This window comes from Arachis hypogaea, chromosome 12, assembly GCF_003086295.3.
Source record: "Arachis hypogaea cultivar Tifrunner chromosome 12, arahy.Tifrunner.gnm2.J5K5, whole genome shotgun sequence".
NCBI classification, from domain to species: Eukaryota; Viridiplantae; Streptophyta; class Magnoliopsida; order Fabales; family Fabaceae; genus Arachis; species Arachis hypogaea.
In genome coordinates, this window is record NC_092047.1 from 98,391,537 (window position 1) to 98,412,029 (window position 20,493).

General features: G+C 31.1%; 1 protein-coding gene across 1 annotated transcript; it reads left to right on the plus strand.

Moving 5' to 3' along the window:
* The first annotated feature begins 5,492 nt into the window (after positions 1-5,492).
* Positions 5,493-10,969, plus strand: LOC112727819 (uncharacterized). Its single transcript, XM_025777729.3, has 6 exons — positions 5,493-5,649; positions 6,889-8,314; positions 8,393-8,468; positions 9,021-9,400; positions 10,379-10,477; positions 10,604-10,969. The coding sequence occupies exons 2-6, from the start codon at positions 6,980-6,982 to the stop codon at positions 10,748-10,750; spliced, it is 2,037 nt and encodes a 678-aa protein (XP_025633514.1). The 5' UTR covers positions 5,493-5,649; positions 6,889-6,979; the 3' UTR covers positions 10,751-10,969.
* The last annotated feature ends 9,524 nt before the right edge of the window (positions 10,970-20,493 follow it).

Sequence of the window (20,493 nt, forward strand, 5' to 3'; positions counted from 1 at the left end):
AAACTTTTAGGGACTTCTACTGTTTCTAACCACTAGTCTATCTTCCATTTGGTCTATCATTCTCAATGGATATTCTATCAATCTTCACACATGTCAAAACCACTTAATATGAGATTTTACCATCTTTTGACTCCAACTTTTTTTAATATCCTCATTCCTTATTCTATCCATACACATATAACTACTCACCTATCGAAACATCTTCTTTTCGGCTATACTAGATTTATGTTTATGTTTATCCTTTGACGGCCAACACTCCACTACATACAACATAATTGGTCTTATAGAAATGCAATAAAATCTATTCTTAAGTTTTAAAAGTAATAAGCAATCTGTCATTTTGACTAACCTACTTGAATACTTGTCTTCACGCATCAACTTTTAATTTATATCCTCCCATAATTTTTTTAAAAGGAATATGTCACCGGCATAAAATATGAACCATGGTATGTGTTCTAAAATATACTCGAAAATACCTATAAAACTGAAGTAGAAAGGTGTGAGTTTAAAATATAACCCTTGTTGTAATCCTACAACTATGAGAAATTTCTTATTACACTATTTTGGATTTTGACACTAGTTGTGATCTTGATTGTAGATCCTTCTTGTAGCTTTGCTCTCTATCATTCTTCTTAATAAGTATATAGTCTCTAAAGTATATTTACCCAGTATGAAACCAAAGTAGTTCTTGAAACTTTAGTCTCTAGAGTCAACCTTAGTTTAATCATCCTTTTATAATATGGTCCATGAGTTTGATTTTCTATAATTTGAACACCTTTGTGCAATTCTTTTATTTTTGAAGATAGATTCCATGATATTATTTCCTTTATCGGTTTGACATTTTTATAGATCTTAAATCATATTAAAAAGTAAGTTAGTCATGACGCACCCTTTCCTTTTAAACCTTTCAAACTTTAATTAGTATATTTTTTGGGCCTACTAATCTACCATTCTTTATCTTTTTAAGGCATTCTTAAATTCAAATTCTCAAATTATTTGATATTGATTGAAGTTTTAGTTCTCCTCCCATATGTATAATCAATTCAATTGTGAAAGGTTCTCATTAAATAACTCATGAAAGTAGCACTTATATGTGACCAAAATTTCATTGATTGAATTTAGGAGACCTGCTCCTCTTCCAAACGACATCCTAGTTAATGCGTCCCTTGATTGGTGTGGTGCCAATGAGATAAGGGTTTTCATCAGTGCCTTCTGAGATATCCTATAAATCTTGGTTCTAGTTTGGACAGTTGTCATGTCGTTCGGTTGCTTCCCATCGGGGTACAGTCGAGGACAAATAGTCCTAATGTTATGAAAGTACTAATCTGAATCCTTAGAATGGTTAGCTTCTGCTAAGGAGAGAGATAAATTTTCAGTGAGCAATGATCTAACAGAATAGTGGTGAGGGTATTTGCAAGTGACTTAGAGGATTAAGCAAATAAAGGTCCAAAAGGTAATGTTTTGTGTAAGATTGCATACTTGGGGTGAATTTCATGCCTTTATTTATAGTAAATGGCAGAAAATCTGGAGAAAATACTAGTTCGATCCATGTTGATTTCGGCATAATTTAGTATGGATTTGGCTTAAATTTCACCTTTTTGGGCCATTGTTTCCCCAAAAGAGGCATACTAAGGCCAATTTTTAGTATTATACCCACTTCGGGAGTCAAGTCATAATAGTTATTTCTTGGATCAATCTCCAAATCTTCCCAAAATCTTATCTTGTAGTATTTTTCCAAACCGACCTATGGTGTATAAGCACTAATCACATAAAAATCTCCCCATCTATTACTAGTTTTAATGTGATGATCCGCCTACCCTTATGTTATCTACCACATTATTCTTCTACTATTTATCGAGGACAATGTCTATTTCATGTTTATTCTTCATCTTTCTTATATACCACAACTTAAAACTAAAGCGTCTAACTCCTTGACCTTTATTTTCCCTTTGTATCTTAGAGGCACAAAAACTTAATCTTTTCTCATCACGGTATTCATTAACTCCATAGATTTTCTTGTGTTTATATTTCATGTCCCAAATTACAATTTATGTTTATTTTTACTTTTGTAAATTAGCTCATTTATCCTCGTTCCCATAAAAATTTGAGAATACTTACTCACTTTGTACTATATCCAGCCACTGATGCAGTGAGCATTACTCATTTGACAATGTACTTGAGTCATATAATGCTTGTTTTTAGATAATAACCTAGCTTTAGTATAGTTATTAAAAAAACCGACCTAACAATTGACCCCGGGTCAAAAATACCGTGTTATTCTATCGAACCGGTGATCATTAGTCAAAATGGTTATATCAAAATTAATTAATTTAATATATAAAATATATTTTATTACATATATTTAATATATTTTATAAAAAATAGTATATTTAACAAGTAAAATAGCCTAATTGTTCCATGCTTTATAGGTTCCCTTGAGTACCCTTCTTTGAACCTTTGGGAATTCTTGCCAAAAGCACACTGATGTTATTACCAGTGTGCTTAGGGCTAGAACTTGTTAAGTATGCTGAGTCTAATTAAGAACAATTTTTACTGAATTTGAACGCGCTAAAATGGAGTTGATCGGTTTAATTGCATAAATGGTTTATATATCAAACCATCATAACCGGTTTGGTTCGAGTTTGATATCAGTGAACTTTAATGAAATATCCTATTTATAGGGGTATACGCGGATCGGATCGGATATGGCTGAAATTTCGATCAAATTCGCACAATTCTCATCAGATCAGATTGAATATAATATCCAGTTTTTTAAATGTCGGACCCGATCCACACATTTGCGGATTGGATCGGATAACGGGTATATCCACATTAAAGAAACTTATTTAAAAAATATATTTCTATATAAAAAAATCCAATAAAATTCTGTTTTTTACACTTTTAAACCTATTTATTCATAAATCAGCAACCCTAAAAAACACTAAAGTCTAAAATAGCTGCACCTCATATAAACAATAATAATAGTATAATTCATATATCTAATTATAAACAAATAAGCAATAACAACAACATAATTCATGATAAACAATAACAATAGGAGGATGACAAACTGGCAGGAATAGAAGATGGTGAACTGGCGAGAACGGAAGACGGCGATGTAGCAGGAACCGAGTACGGCAAGGCGACGAGCACGTAGGACGTCAAGGCGGCGAGAACAGAAGACTATGGCAGTGGAACAGATTGGTGGACAATGATGTGGCCGAAACTGAGTGCCACTGACAGTAAGAATGTGAAGCGAGAACGGCGGAGCGGAGAGACGGTGAGAACCACGGTCATTGAAGAAGGAGCGGCGAAAATGTGATGAAGAGGGATGAATGCGGCAACGCGAGGAACAATGGCAACACTGCAAAAGAAGAATGCGACAAGGAAGGAGGAATAGCCGGCGAGCAGTTTTCGGTGGCGGTCAAAAAAGAAGTGGCTGATTAGTGTCTGAGTGTGGCGGAGAGTGAATGCCTCAAAGTTGCAGCGCCAAAATTCGAAGGGAGAAATGTGAAATTAGGGATTTAAGGTTGCTGAAGTAATGTTACTAACATATACATATACATATATTATTTATTAATATGCGCATACGCGGATCTACAGATACAGACCAGATATCTGCGATCCGATCCTTTAAGAGTGCAGATTGAATTATCCGATTCGATCAAATTCTATCCGATCCAATCAAATTGCGGATCAGATCACATTCATAATTTGCGGATCGGATGCGAATAATTACCGCGAATTTACATATACGATCCGATTCATCAAGACTCCTACCTATTTAATCTACGTTATGGGATTCAAAGTAGCCCTTAAAAGTGAATAAAAATAACTAAATTCTAGTTACGACTAATATAATTCTTTTTAAATAAAAACTAAATTCTTGTTTTTTTTTTTTCAAAATAAGAAGTCGTAATTCTATTAAAATCTTTTTGATGACATAGTTGATTATATAATTATCTAATTAGGTGAGATTTAATAAATTAAAATAAACTACTAAAATGATACCCAAAAATTTACATTATTCACAAAGCGAAATTTAAAATATGCTAACAACAAATAAGTTCTCAAAAAATTTAAAAACACAACAAAAAGAACTATATATTAAATATATATTTTAAAAAAGAACTTTAGAGATCAAATTTTTTATGCAAATTTTTATAAAACATTATTAGAAAAATATGATCTTTTCATCTCTAAAATTTGATAATTTTTTGTTAAGTGATTTTTTTTAAAAAAAATTTATATTGTAAATGACCAAAATTTTTTAAGGTTTAATTACTTTGTTGGTCCCTATAGTTTCGCTTAGGTCTCTATACTTTTTTTCCTTTTAATTGAGTCCTTGCACCAAATTTTTTTTAAATTGAGTCCCTAAACTTTTTTTTTCCTTTTATTTGAGTCCCTAAATCAAATTTTTTTTAGTTGGGTCCCTATATAACTAAGGCAACTACTACCAAAAGGGACTTAATTGAAAAAAAAATTGGTGTAGGGACCCAATTAAAAGAAAAAAAAATTTAGGGACCTAATTGAAAATTTTGCAAAATTATAGGGACTAACAGAGTAATTAAACCTTTTTTTAAAAATAAAAAGAAAAATCTAGAGATCAAATTTTGCTCCGAATTTTTTTGTGCACCTTCTAAATATTTATTCAAATGTTGCCACAAAAATTTAGATCTAATGAATAAGTTGTTTGCTAAATATAAATTTTTTTTTGTTACTTACAAAAATTATAATATTTATTGGTTCTTTTTGTCGTATTTTTAAAGCATTCATGAGCTGTTTTATCGATAATATTTTTCAAGAATCTTTTTGTTAGTGACTGAATCTTTCAAATACCAAATTGGTAGTAAATTAACCCAATAAATTATTACATAGAATAAATGATAAAATTCATCCTTAAAAAATCATTCATTCTCCAAATTGGTCTCCAAAAGATTTTTCTTATCAAATTTGTCCTTCATAGATTTTAAATTAATCAGGTCAGTTCTTTCGTCACTTCTTTTGTTGACGACGTCAAAGTTTGCTGACGTAATACGTTAAATGACACCACAACACACACTTAAGAGTTTTAATTGGTTGTTAATACGATAAGTTTATGAAATTAGATCAAATCAAAATATATTTAAGAGAGAATTTTAAAGCATTAAAACTCTTTAATTTGGGGTTGATTTGATATAATTTTATAAATTTATTTTGTTAGCCCCAGTTAAAACTATCAAATATGTGTTGTAGTGTTAGTAATTCGTAATATGTCACATTTGCAAACTCTAACCATATTAGCAACGAAAATAATGAAATGATCGACACGACTAATTTAAAATTTTTGAAGAATAAATTTAGTTAATTTTTTTTTTTAACTAATTTAGAGACTCTTATTAAGTACGGGATTAAATTATTCAAGGTGCAGCAGTCAGTCCCGCCAAAACGAATTGGCGCGCTTTTAATTCGTAATTTATACATAAGAAAACTCAGTTGTTCCTTTTTCCAATGTTACCCCCTTTCTTTCTTTCTTTCTTTTTCTCGCGCCTTCTCTCTGTTTCACTCTCACGAGCGTGCTCTAGGCTAGGTCAGATTTCAGATCTGTGTTTTCTCTCTTCTTTTCCTCCTTCCAAACGCAGCATTTCGTTTCCGTTTACTCCGTCTCTGGTGAGTGTTTACTGAATGAATCCGATACCGTCTTTTAATTTCCAATACCGTCTTCTTGTCTTATAGATCTGAAAAAATGCTAAATCTGTTTGCTATTTTGTTCTCTTCAATTTTATTTCAATTTCGCACTATGTTTGTTCATTGCTGTTCTTCTAGTGATTTAATTAGTGTTTGAGAATGTCAATGTGTCTCTCTATATTTAAGAAATTCGTGCATATGCCTTTTTCTCGTAAGGAATTTGCTGTGCAGATTTGAATTCGAAGTTTGGCGGTTTTCCTTTGTTCTTTTTCTTTTCCGTTTTTCTGAGGGCTTATTGTGCAGAGAGGGATCAGTGTAAAATATTTTATTCAACTTTTGTTTATTTCTTGAATTGTTCCAATTCCACAATAACTCGGTTCAGTCCTATTTTGCTTGGATATTTATTTTCAGCTTTGAAAATGTTTTGCTCTATTGTTTTTTAGTGATTCTATATTTCTTTGTGTAACAATTTGGAAGCAGACTTGTTTTTGCGTTTCAGAAGTATTGCTGATGTTTTCCCCCAAATTTTGAGCTATAGTGTTTGAAGGATAAATTCAAAATTCTGCGTTTATTATTATTATTATTATTATTATTTGTCAATTTAATTTTCTGTAATTCTTGATGTGGAGAGAAGTATTTGAAGTTCCCAGCTACTGAGTTTGATTTTGAATGTTCTAGGTTAATCAAACCCTTGGTAATTTGTGCTTATGGCTTGAAACCAATGCCTTATAATTTCTCAAGATTTGTTTAATCCGATAATAGCATACCTTTGGTATCTAGGCTTATTAGTTTTGCTTCTTTCTTTGTTTTTGGTTGGTCTGCCTTCAGCTTCTATTTGAGGATTCTTACTTGGTAGTGCTGCCACTAGAAATTCGGTATTTGCCATCTTTGATTTAATCAGAATGATTTAGCTTGTATCCTACACATATGTAGAATCTTGTTTTGGTGGCAATTTTCTTATTACTAAGAAAAACACTACTGTGGTACTGTTATGTTGAAATTAATGTAGGTTGCATGAGTGCGCTAGAGTTTGCCCATTGTTGAATAGGATGAAGAAAATGTTGATATCTTGAAACTTGTGCTTTAGATTTGCATTTAATGGTTTCTGTCTGTCCCTTACCTCAGTTTCTTTATGAGTTTCAAAGCATGTGTAATTGTGCGAACATGATTGATTGATCCTTAGATTCATCTTCTAATAATGTTAGGTTTTACTGTTTTCAGTGGTTCAAATTTTTGATTGACTATTAGTCGCAAACATCGGAAGAAAATAGTGCAAATATTGTGATTTGTTAATACCTAATAGAGAATCCAAATGGAGCTGCGGAGTTGTGGCCAACTGCATTTCATCCAGGCTATTAATGGTGGTTTAGTTACAAAAGTCCTCAATATTACCTGTGGGCGACCAAGACTTTCATTTAAAGATGTCAAAGACATATATGATGGCTTCTCCTTTAATCATAATGCTGCAAAAGTTGAAAGATCTTGCATTGATGCATTGGAGGAAGTAACAGTGAAAAGTGAATCAGATTCTTCAGAAAGTAGTCCTAATGATGATGATGATATGCTGATAATCAACTTGGTCGAGGATGATTCTGACAATTTTACGCTAAACCAAATTAAACAAAGGTGCAAAACAAGGAAGAGAAAACAAAAACAAAGTACTGACCCGGCTAAAGGTAAAATTAAAGTTGAAGCCTCACCATTGCTGGATGATCACAAGAAAAAGCAAATCGCAATGGATGATTCTGATTTCATGGAGACTCTCGGTAGCTGGAGATCTAAACAATCAAAGAAGGCCAAGAAGAGAAATTGCATTAAAGACCCAATCTCTACTTCTACCCAAGAGATTATTCCAGTTGTCAAGGCTGAAGACGTCCTACATGATGAGGTGTCCCCACCCGTCAGTGGCGTTTCAACTGCTCTTGTTGAAGTGAAATTTGAGGTTCCTGAAAGTGATTGTATGGACAGGCCAGATGACTATTTTTGCATAGTAGCGAAAGAAGGGATAGAGATAACTGATGAATGGAATTTGGAGAATCAATTCAATTATGACTGTAAAGAGCATGCTGATCTTATTCCATTACGGATTGAATGGCCATTTAATATGGATAACGTTATGAGTGATTCAGACCTAAACAATGACCAGTCTCCAAACTTTCCAGCAATAGAATTCAAGAGTGCTGAAGGTATCATTCATCCAGATCCCAATTGCATCCCCAAACTGGAAGCATCTTTGGTTGAAGATCAAAACTCTGATACTTCGGATTATCAACCTGATGGTGACAGTAACACCAAAGTTATACTACGCATTGAGGCCAATAATGAAGGCCTTGACCCCCTGGTTCCAGGGTCTAGAGATGATAATGCTTCCCCATGTGACGGCTGTAAAGATGATGAGTCTACAGCTGGTGCTGAGGTTCAGGCAAAACCCACCTCTACTAGTGAACATGGCCTCAATCCTGGTGAGTCTTTGGTGTGTGTCTCAGACGATTCATCTCAATGTGAGGAGAAGGAATCATTTTCTTTGGAACATGATGATGAGAAGAGATATATCAATGATGAGGCTACTGATGAATTGAATTCTTGGGAAGAACATGAAGATTGCTCAAAGGTGCATCGTCCTGAAAGGCTGTTATCAACCAGAAAGGTGACTCTTTTTTGCTAAATTTTTGTGTTAGTTCAATTTTCATTTTCTGCTGCTTCTCATTACTTGGTTTCTCTGCAGACCATTTCACCCACTTCCCAGGAAAAGCTTTGTAAAGCCATGGAGTCCGTACATCTAATTCAGAAAAACAATCTGAGTAGGTGCCTAAGATATTTAGTTTTAACATTTTATGTAGTGATCTAGATCATAAATGCCAATTGAAATACAAAGTGAACTACCATGAAAAAGGAAATAACTTTTTAGAAAATCATGACTGTTGAAAGAGTAGAAATCTGTTGTATAGCTAGCTATTCACTACATGAGAAGTAATCCTAATAACTGAAAATTTAATCCATGATGGTGATGGTGAAGAAGGCATACAAGGCTTGAAAGTTGAAACAGTTAATATTTCTATCATCTTGACCAACAATGTGACAAAATATGCTTGTCTTAAAGTAAAATGCTTTTTCCAGAAATCTTGTGTTTTGTGGGTTCATTTCTCTGTCAAATATATGGTTTTCTAGTTAGTGGCTTTGGCTTTTTCTATTGAATAAAATACAACATAGATGTTCATTCAATAATTCTCCTTGTTTGCATATTGTGTGTTTGATGGGTTATTGTTTTATCATAAATATATAATTAGACTTTTTGTTCTTTCTATATATGCTATTTCTTTTTATTACATCCTGATCCTTATATTGGGATACAGTGCATTCAAGTTGCAAGGGTAAACTACAATATGGTGAGCAGACTAATAAGAGTGATGCTGATGAAGGGCTTAATGATAATATGAGACCAGGATTTACTGATAGCCCCGACAAAATTATTATTACTCCTAAGACCTCTAAAAGAGGTTCCCAGCCTAAAGGGATTTTCAAGAGTCCTTCTCGCCCGGCCAACCGCATAGGGTTTAACTCTGTTCAGAGTTGCTCTAAGAGTGCCATAGCATTTTCACAGCAGCAGATGCACGATGTAGAATGTTTGACAATGAAACTCACAAAGGAATTGAAGTCAATGAAGGAAATTGTGGATGACATGTTACGATCTGAGTTCTGTCTAAATACATCACTGAGATATAAAGTAAATGAGGTATGATAATCAGAAACCTATTATCTTAAAGGATTTTGCTTAAATATTGGAAATTTGAATTGAAGCCTTGTTATATCCTTGTAGCTCGCATGAAGCTTATATAAGTGCTCTGATGATAGAAAAATGAAAAAAAGAAGAAAATGCTATGATGGCTAAATATGGTACAATTAATCTCTATGCTTGTATAATTGGTAAAACTATGAACAATTCTTGTCTTGGTTACATTTAAGAGTTATTTTCTTTTTCGGTTAAGCATGAGGTCGAAGGCTGAAATTCCTGAAAGGAACACAAGCTCTATCCTCTAGAGGATCAAATCGTGAAGTTAGAGCTTGCATAGTAAATTACAAATGAACATCTCAAATAAAAATAGTATTTTTTATAAACAAATAAAAGGCCAACTAACCAAAGTTTCGCTTGGAAGTATACATTTGACATTTTTGGAATAGGTTTATACCCTCGTAATTTTAGAAGCTTTAATTCGAGTAGTTGTTCCATGAGAATACTTTGTATAGTATATATGGTGTCTCTTGTGTGTGCTTTGCAACACTAGATTAGTTCTTGTAGATCTTGCTTGTTCTGCAATCTGGAAAGAGGGAGGAAACCAAATCTTTATGGCAATGTGCTACCTATGCTGCAATTCTAATGATAGATTTTGACAAGCAAGTTTGTGATATTTGTTGGATCTTTCATCTTTGGCCTCTCTATAGTGTAACACACATGATCTTACCAGAGGATTTTCTGTTCTAAATGATTATTTAGGCTCCTTTCAGAAAGCTCTGTCTTCATTACAGTAATTGTTATTGTAATTGTAATATCTTCCCTTCATGTTCTGTGGCTCATGACACACTCCTTCTATGATTAGTACTGAGCAGATTATAGTGACTTCAGCTTTTGCTCTTGCTATTTAGGGCTGGAGCCATACTTGTCAATTGATGTATTTTGATATTTGTTGTTAATTATCGATAATTGATTTTTCAGGCAAGAATGGCTGTTAAAAATGCCACAAGAGCTGAAGAAGCTGCAAAACGATGCTTGTCTTTCATGGCAAGGGATTGCAACCGTTTCTGTAAGATAATGGTATGTTCTTCTTCCTCGGTCATAGTATTAATAGACTCGAAGCTCCTGATTTTAAAACAAGTTTTATATGGTTTTCTATTTCCTTTTTCATGTTTGACTCATTATTGGATCCTTGATTAAATGCAGAAATTAAGTGAAGGTGGCCCTCCAGCAGCCCAAGAGGTAGTGCGAAAAGAAAGGAAAAAGATAGCATTTGCCGATGAAGCAGGTGGAAGATTGTGCGAGGTCAAGCTCTTTGAGGATGATGTGGTGTCTTTGCCAGATTCCAACTGAGAGGAACAACGCTTCATTAACGTTCCTTTCTCTTTATACTGAATTATTTGTCAGTCCCCACTCCCAGTGATAAGTTTAACTGGGGAGCATCCGAAATTGAATTCATTTGATTTGCTGTTGTAACAAAGCTGAGATAACTCAAATTTTACATGAGGAAATCCTGTATGTTTGTATGTAAAAAGTAACTTTTAATAATGTCTGAATACTCATTACTCAATACTCTCATGAGGTTAAGAATGATACTGTTCCAACTGCTGCAAGTCCATATTTTTCTATACAAAAATGCTTGCAAACTCACTGCAATGAGATCAAAGCTACGAATTTTTAATTTGTTTGTGTTGAAGACGCCAAGTGGCAATGGGAGATGAACAATGGTGGTGATGGTGAAGGAATAAGGGCTTGCAATTTGTCCTAATAATTTTAGAGATGACTAGATGAGTTGTTTGTTTTCATCTATCTTTTCTTCCATCTCCCAAAATATAAAAGGTGATAGAATATAATTCACAATCGAAATAGTTATTATTCAAACCTACAGTAAATCAAAATATTATCGAAATATACAGAGTAGCATAATTTAGGAATTATGCACTTCAGTTTTGGATTGGCTCATTTTCCTTATCAATTGAAAGCAGGAAAAGATTCTGCTTCCTTTTTACATCCTTCATTTCTACTTTATATCCCATCTACTTCTGCATGCAGCTGCCATGCTCTTTCTTTGGACTTAACTTCTCTATGTGATGTCATCCATTGTTGAAGCATCAATTTCCATATATTCACAGCACCAGAATTTAACAACAATTAATGTGGCCTACGCATGCTGATGCTTAAACAAGTTCCTATTCCAACCAAAAAACAAGACCCTTGTTGCATAACAAAGTTTACAGAGCTACAGAGTTTTCGAAAAACATTAAGGACAATGTTTGCGTTTCTGTTTCTTATTTATTTATTTTAATTCTAAAAATAAAATATAAAAATGAAAAATAAAATTTTATTAATTTCACAATTTTTTAAAAAAAATCCTGAAAATAATTGAAAAATACATAATGAAAATTTAAACCAAACAAGTACTTTCATGCTAATCATCCAGTGCAAGTTGAACTCTACTCTGAAGCCTATTTTTATTTATTTTGGACTTGACTTTAAACTGAAGTTTTGGATCTTAGTAAGTAGTAACTGAAGTACTTGTGCGGTTGGATTTGTTGTCGATCTCACATGGCACTAACAACATTCCTATACTTTGTCCATAGTAAATAACTTTTTTTTTTTTTTGAAATAAATAGCTCAACACACAAGGTGGAGCATACAGAATTCAGAAGCCATACGTACAAATAAAAATAAAGATTACTAATAACTGAAACAGGTAGCGCAGCCCCGAGTCATCTTCGGCATTGCCATCAACAATCAAAGGATGCCCCACCATTCCACTCGTCGGAGAACACAGAGGACCTATTAGTGATTTCATGAACTGCTGATCCTTTATTCTGGAACACCCGATTATTTCTTTCCAACCAAATTGCCCAGATTACAGCAAAGAATCCAATCAACCACCTCTTCCTCTCATCCTTTCGTGGTGCAGCAGTCGTCCAACTCTCAAAATGTTGCTTTAGTGTACCTGGGACAGACCATTCTCGTCCAAGCGCATAAAGCCAAGCACCCCACACCTGCCATGTGACCTCACACCCAAGAAACAGATGAAAAGCAGACTCAACAGACTTACCGCATAAGGCACATAGATTATCAAGCGGGTTAATGACCCCTAATCTGCACAGTCGTTCTTTGGTATTCACCCTCTCAATCAGAACAAACCAAGAAAATAATTCGACCCTTGGTGGGACGAAACCCCTCCAAATAGCACTAGTGAAGCTATAGCTTGTTACTTCCTCCGGAAGGACTGCCTCTTGCATGACTTGCACAAAGGATTTAGTTGAGAAGATACCAGTTCTATCAAATTTCCAAACCACCCTATCCTCTCGCTCTGTTGCTAGCTTAATTGAACGCAGTCTCTCATGGAGTTGGTTCAAGAGTTCCAACTCCCATTGGAACAACTGTCTCCTCCACTGAAAGCTCCATATCCACTCTAACCCATCCCAGAACCCGCAGTCACCTATAACAAATCCTTTAAGGTTTGAAACCGAGAAGAGTCTAGGGAACAAATCCTTCAAGACACCACCATTTAACCAGTCATCTTTCCAGAACCTGATCGTTCTACCGTTTCCCACTTCCATTGACAAGCCTCTAATCATCTGCTCTCTGATTTGTGGCTCTCGAATTTGTAGCTGGCAAATGTCTCTCCACGGACCCCCTCTTGAAGGAATAGGTTGACCATGTAGCATCTCAGACGGATTCATGTTATTACAAGAGCACACTACTTTTTTCCATAAGGGACATTCCTCCTTCGAGAACCTCCACCACCATTTGAAAAGAAGAGCTGTATTTCGAACCACCGCATCTCCCACTCCCAACCCACCCGCCTTTTTAGGGGCCATCACTACATCCCATCTCACTAGTGGTATCCCGCTTCCCCCATCGTCTGTACTCCACAAGAATCGTCTTTGTAAGGAAATCAATTTTTCTGCTACTACCTTTGGCATCTTATACAAACTGAGATAGTAAACAGGCAGGCTATTAAGAACCGATTTAATGAGCACCAGCTTACCCGATTTATTAAGAGTTTTTGCTCGCCACAGACTCAGCTTCTCTTCCACCTTATCAATCACTGGCTTCCACGTCTTAACTAGTCTCGGGTTTGCTCCCAAAGAGATGCCAAGGTATCGGATAGGGAGTGAGGCCTCCTTACACCCCAGCAAGATACACATCTTTTGCACCCACCTTTGTTCACAGTTTATCGGAATGAAACTGGACTTGTCAAAATTAATGCTCAAACCAGACATCAGCTCGAAGCACCGCAAAAGTCGCTTGTAATTCCGTATAGTTTCTTCCTCTGGCGGGCAGAAAAGTATCGTGTCATCCGCAAACTGTAAGTGTGATAACGCAATGCTATCCCTGCCAACCATGAGCGAGGCTATACGCCCATTCCTCACCGCCTCCCCGATCATTCTATGGAGCACATCAACAACTAGTACAAACAAAAAGGGAGATAAAGGGTCCCCTTGACGTAGGCCCCTTTCCATTTTGAACGGCTTAGAGGGAGACCCATTAATGAGCACTGACATAGACGCCGAACAAATACATTCCTTAATCCATCCCCGCCACCTATGTCCAAAACCCATCTTCTGCAGCACTAAATCCACAAAGCTCCATTTGACCTTATCATAAGCCTTCTGAAAATCCAGTTTAATTATCCCTGAGCTTCTTTTCCTTAACCTTAGCCAGTGCACTGTTTCACAAGCAATCAAAGCCCCATCATGAATTTTCCTACCCTGTACAAAAGCAGTCTGAGTCTCGCCTACCAGGTCCGGCATCACCTTCCGCATCCTTCGAACCAGCACCTTAGAGATGACCTTATAAACACAACCCACCATACTGATCGGTCGGAGATCCTTTATTTCTGTAAGTAATATCCATCATAATTCATCATTTAATCTGTAATTATTTATTATAATAATTATTTTTAAATATTATATCTAAAATATTTTCTTATATATTTAAAATTTTAAAAATTTTGTCTCCTTAAAATTAGAATATTTAAATTTAAATTTAAACCAAACAAAATAAAAATAACAAACTAAAATTAAACTCTAACTAAATTAAAATTAAAATAAAACTATTAAAATTAATTTTTTCAATTTTAAGATGGATATATATGATTTTTTTATAATAATAAACATAATTATTTTTTAGATGAATTTAGAATATGTTAAAAAATTATTTAATATACAATTTTAAAATTTTAGATATGTTAATTAATGTATACAATAACACTATTGAACATTAGCCTAACAGTAATAACGATCACGTTTGCTTTATGACAAACAACGTTTTCTTTTTCTTTGAGTATACAGAAATTTTTATTTTATTAATTTTGTATGTGTAGCTCAAAAAACATGTTTAACGACCTTGTTTCTGGATTTTACTGTAGAAGAAATGCTATATACATTGAGCTATTCCCAAACCAACACAACAAAAGAGAATCAGTTTTTTCTTATTATTTGTGTTAAAAAAGTATTTATGTTAAGAAAATATAAGCACAAATTTGATGAATTTTAGATGCGTACTAAAAGTATTTTATATGTTATCTTATTATTTTGGATATCTTAAAAATTATTTATGTAAAAAAAATATAAATACAAAGTTGAATGAATTTTAGATGTGTACCAAAAGTATTTTGTGTGTTGTATGTCTTATTATTTTATATGTGTTATGAACAGGGGTGGTAAACGGAGAATCCCGTCCTACTCCGTCCCGTCCTGCTTAGTGACACGGTTTTGAATTCCTTTTCCGCCTCTTTTAGCAGCGAGCTGGCGGGCTAAGTCCGTCAATTTTTTTTATCAAACATTAAATATTAAACAATATATATAATTTTACAACCATTTTAATAAATTTATAATTTTTAAAGACATAACAAAATTATAATTTTTAAATTCACAATTATTAAAGTGTTTATAATCATAAATATGTAATAAACATAATTATAAACCAAGTTGTTTGAAATAAAATAATAAAATCAATATTATTCAAAGGAAAACAAATATTGTCCAAAATATATAATTAAACATCTTCAAGTTTACAATCAATCAAACATAAAATATAATTCAAAATATAACTTATAACATTTTCAATTATCATCTTCATCCTCTTGTAGATTAATAACATCATAGAAATTTATAAAAAAAGACTCTGGCCAAAAAAACGCCTAGCCCGGAGGAAAAGCCTACGCCACCCCGCCGAAACCCGTCAAAGTTCACGGATTAGGCAATACGGATTAGATGGGCTTTTAAAGTTCGGCTTTCTCAAATTTCCAATCCAACCTACCTTTTTTGGCAAGTTATGCGAGCCGGTCCAGCAGTTTATTCGGTCTGGTCCGATGGGTTTCGACCCGTTTGCCACTTCTAGTTATATATATACTAGCGGCTCAACAGACACTAACGTGCATGTTCAGCCGCTTTTCTATTGTTTTTAAGAAATTAATTTTATTTTTTTAATATATTTTTCGCTCTTCAAATTTATTAGATCACTATTTTTTATTTTAATATTGACGTGATCTTATTTATATCATATTTTAGTATTAGTGTTAATATATTATCCACCCTTTAAATTTATCAAATAAGTATTTTTTTCATCATTTTAAAATTAACGTAGCCTTAGTTATATGATATTTTGTTGAAATTAAAATTACTATAAAAAACTTTTAAAATGCTAAATTATAAAAGCACACATTAAAGATATGTATATGTTATCGAAAAAAGATATAGTTAAAAAAAGACAAAAATGTTATCCGAATTTAATATCAATAATTATAAAAAAATATTCAATAATTAAAAAATAAATTATAAAAAAATAAAATATTTTAAGTTATTTAATATTTGTAAGAAATATAAAAAAAATAAATTTAAATTAAAAAATAAGAAAAAAGAATTATGTTGTTATTATGTGTAATAAAATCAAGATAAAAATTTACTAACATTATTTACAAATTAATTATTTATATATTAAATTTATTTATTTTCTCAAACCTATTTAATTTGAAGCAAATTTAAAAATTTAAATTCAAAATCCACTTTATCTTTATGCATAATTCTAATAGATAAAAATATTTATTTTTTTAATCTTATATTGAACATATTTAATTATCTTTAATTTTATTATTATTTTTAAGTTATTAATTTTTATTTTGATTATATCATCTCATCATATCATATACTATTATTTTTTTATTATTCTTTTTAAATGTATAACTATTATTGTTTTGTCGTCATTATTATGTTGCATTGTTTTACTCCCCTCCTTTTTTTCCTTCTTTTATTAACCCCAACCGCAATCAATTACCACCATACCATTATCACAACTCTTATTTTTGTTTATCACTTTGATCCATAACTATCAATTGTGTTAACTTTTGAGTTGTTAAAGAATTATTTTCTTATTTGATTTAGATATCTAAATTTATAACTATTATATAGATACTTATTTTTCGTAGTTACTTTTTAAGTCATATTTTATCATTTTAAGAAAAAATTAAGATATCAAGCATTCAAAAATTTTGTATTGAATAATTAAATAAAAAAAAATTATAAGTTATTTAATTTTTTAATATATAGAATAGTTAAATTTGAATTAATTTAGATATAATACTAAAATCATTATGTTGTTATTAGGGTTAAAAACATATTTAAGCCAAGGGAAGAAACTTGTTACACAAATCAGCCAAATAGAAATCTGATTCATCAATCAACCACAATATATTATTATGTAATTCGAAGCAACTTCTTTCGAATTACATTCCTACATAATTCGAAACAATATAGTTCGAATTATGCACAAGCGTTTTGTGAAGGTAAATCGAAGCAACTTGGTTCGATTTACTCCTTAGTTTTGTTTCTACATAATTCGAATGGGGCTGATTCGAATTACTATGCATTGAGCTATTACTCTATTACAAATTTTTATAGTATTTCAAATATCTTTTAAGTCATTTTTTAAAATTATTTTACATGGAATAAAATATTTTTTTGTGGTATAATTTAAAAAAGTATTAAAAAAATTTATTAAACTATATATTTACTCAAATTTTAAATATAATACTCTTCTACATAATTAATAATTTAAAAATTAAAAAAATTATTTTATTTCGTGTAAAGTAATTAAAGAGAAGACTAAATTTGAAGATAAATATTTATGCATGTAGTCAAATTTTAAATAAAATACTCTACATAATCAATAATAATTTAAAAATTTAAAAAATATTTTATTCCATACAAAATAATTTAAAAAAAAGACTTAAAAGATATTAGGAGTACTATAAAAATTTATAATATCCCAATAATTTAGATAAGTAGATGATAAAAATATTTTTTTAATTTTTAAATTATTATTGACTATGTAGAGTATTTTATTTAAAATTTGAGTACATATATTTCTAAATGACTAGGACATTACAACTCTTTATAGTACTCCTAATATTTTTAAACCATTTCTTTAATACCATCTCCTAGTACATGTATTTTATTTTATACAAAACAATTTGGCTGATTGATGAATCAGATTTTTATTTGGCTGATTTCTGTAACAAATTTTTTTTCTTGGCTTAAATACATTTTTTACCTTTGTTATTACGTGTAACAATGAAAACAAAAATTTATAAATATTTATAAATTTATTTATTTCTCAATTTTATTTAACTGGAAGCTGATATAAAAATTTATATGTAAATCACTCTTTCTCTTGCATAATTTTAATGGTTAAAAAACTTTTATTTCTTATAATTTTATATTTAATATTTTAAATTATCTTTAGTTTTATTATTCTTTTAAAATTTTAATTTTTATTTTCATTATTCTTTTTCTTTTACCATTATCTATCCACATGTTCATCGTTGGCTCACCATCACTCTTATATTGCCATGTTCTCTCTTCTTTCCTCCATTTTTATTCTCCTTTTAGGTTCTCTTCAATTGCAATTAGTTACCACTTTATATTAGTTTGTAATTATTACACTCAAAAGTGAATACTACTCTAAAAATAAGGTTAAAAAAAATCTAGCAACTTTTATGTGAATTATCTACACTCCTATAAATATAACGAAGAAGTAAATTTAATTTTTTTTATTATGAATTTTTTTTATTATCTAATGCATACAAAGTCACATATTTTTATTTATGATTAAAAGTTAAAAATTAAAATTAAATTATATTAGTACTTTTTGGTTTAATAAAATTAAAATAAAGAACAAAAATAAGGATAAAAACTAAAAAAAAAAATGGATCTAAAAAAGGATAATGTTAAATTTTATGTCATTATGTATGAGAACATTGATTTATTTTATTATATTTAATTTTATATCAAATAACAAAAAAGTTAAATTTTATGTCATTTTTTATTATTTATTTTACTTATCTATAGTTGTTTAAATTAGACTTTACAGTTATTGAGTCATGTTTTCTTTCAACAAAAAAAATAGTTGCGAAGTCATTTTTATTTTTTTTATAGTAGTACATCCATTATATCATGATTTTAATAATTAATGTAAATTTTAAAAAAATTGAATAAATTTATATTTATTTTGATTACATTTAAGAGTTAATTATATCTACTCCTATAGTCAAGAAATACACTTAACTTTTTGCTATAACAAATAAATTTTCAATCATTTAATTTATAAAAAAACCCATATTTTTATTTATCCTAAAAAGTAAAAATTAAAACTAATATAAATACTTTTTGATTAACAAAACTAAAATAAAACATAAAAATAAACCTTGAATAAAAATAAAAATACAAAATTTTAAATTCTAAAATATAAAATAGTTATAAAATAAAAAAGTTACTTAAATATAATTTTTGTAAGGTACTCTATGAATGAACTTAGAAGAATGAATATTATATGTAAAGAAAATCATGATATGTTGGTATAAAATTATTATGTTTAAATTTTTTTAAAAAATATTTCCCTTGTTAAACTATTTTCAAAGCATATCGATAATAAAAAATTTGCATGACTAATTTACAACAAAAAAAAAACTCTTAATGAAGTTACTGAAAAATATGTGGAAATTTTTTTATTCAATGTAACTCTCTAATGTACAGAATAAATTTTTTTAATAATAAACCTCTCTCGTTAAGGACAAATATTAGAATTTACTCAATTTAGGGGTGTTCGCGGTGCAGTTTTAAGGAAAAAAGTCATCCGATCCGAACGCTTAATCTATGTGCGGTGCGGTTTGGATTGGATGAATTTTTTTTGAAAATCTGATCCGATCCGATCCGATTACAAGCGGTTTGGATCGGTTTGGATTTGCGGTTTTTTAAATAAAAAAAAATTAAATACATATAACAAGTCTCAATATCAAATTTTGAATAATCAACAATGACATAACAAGTTTTAACAATATCTTAAAAAGCCAACGATAACATAACAATAGAAATAAAATTATAGGTTAGTTAAAATAAATAAATAAATAACATTTTGAACATAAAATATTTATTAGATAATAATAATACATGAATAATAGAAAAATGTATAACAAATTGAACATGTTATAAGTATAATTGTAAATATAATAATAAAATAATAATATTATAGCCAAGGTTCTGAAAACCGAACCGGTCATTGAACCGCTCTAAGCACTGGTTCACTGGTTCATAGGTTCAACCGGTTTGATCGTGGTTGAACCGTAAAAACCGTTTTATAATAAATAATAATTAAAATGTAAATAAGCACATGAAAATATAATTATAGTCTAATCTAAACTTTAAAATATCATTCAAATTAAAAGTACTACATAAACCAAATGTTATCATCTCATTCAAATACAAATTCAAAGTTCAAAAGTCCTCAAATAACCAATCAAACCCAACATAGCATCATCAAAATGATCCAAGTACTCAGACAAAATAAGCATTGGTAATGCGGTTTTCCATTTATATTCTGTAAAGCAATGTATCTCCAAGCAGGATCACTTTTCCCCCTAACACTACAAGTTTGTGATTGATTTTCGTTACTCGCGGGAGGAGGAGAACGTTCATTCGAAGTAGAATTTTTTTCAGCATTATTATTCCTAGGTAGGTCTTGGTTGATACTTTCTTCCATACCTAAATATTACCAGCAATCCAACCCAATAATCTCAA

What these genes read in the sequence shown, in the direction of transcription:
- LOC112727819 (XM_025777729.3), top strand. Translation starts at nt 6,980, where the DNA reads ATGGAGCTGCGGAGTTGTGGCCAACTGCATTTCATCCAGGCTATTAAT. An exon ending in GGCTGTTATCAACCAGAAAG is followed by an intron (nt 8,315 to 8,392) that starts GTGACTCTTTTT and finishes GTTTCTCTGCAG; the next exon opens with ACCATTTCACCCACTTCCCA. An exon ending in AATTCAGAAAAACAATCTGA is followed by an intron (nt 8,469 to 9,020) that starts GTAGGTGCCTAA and finishes ATTGGGATACAG; the next exon opens with TGCATTCAAGTTGCAAGGGT.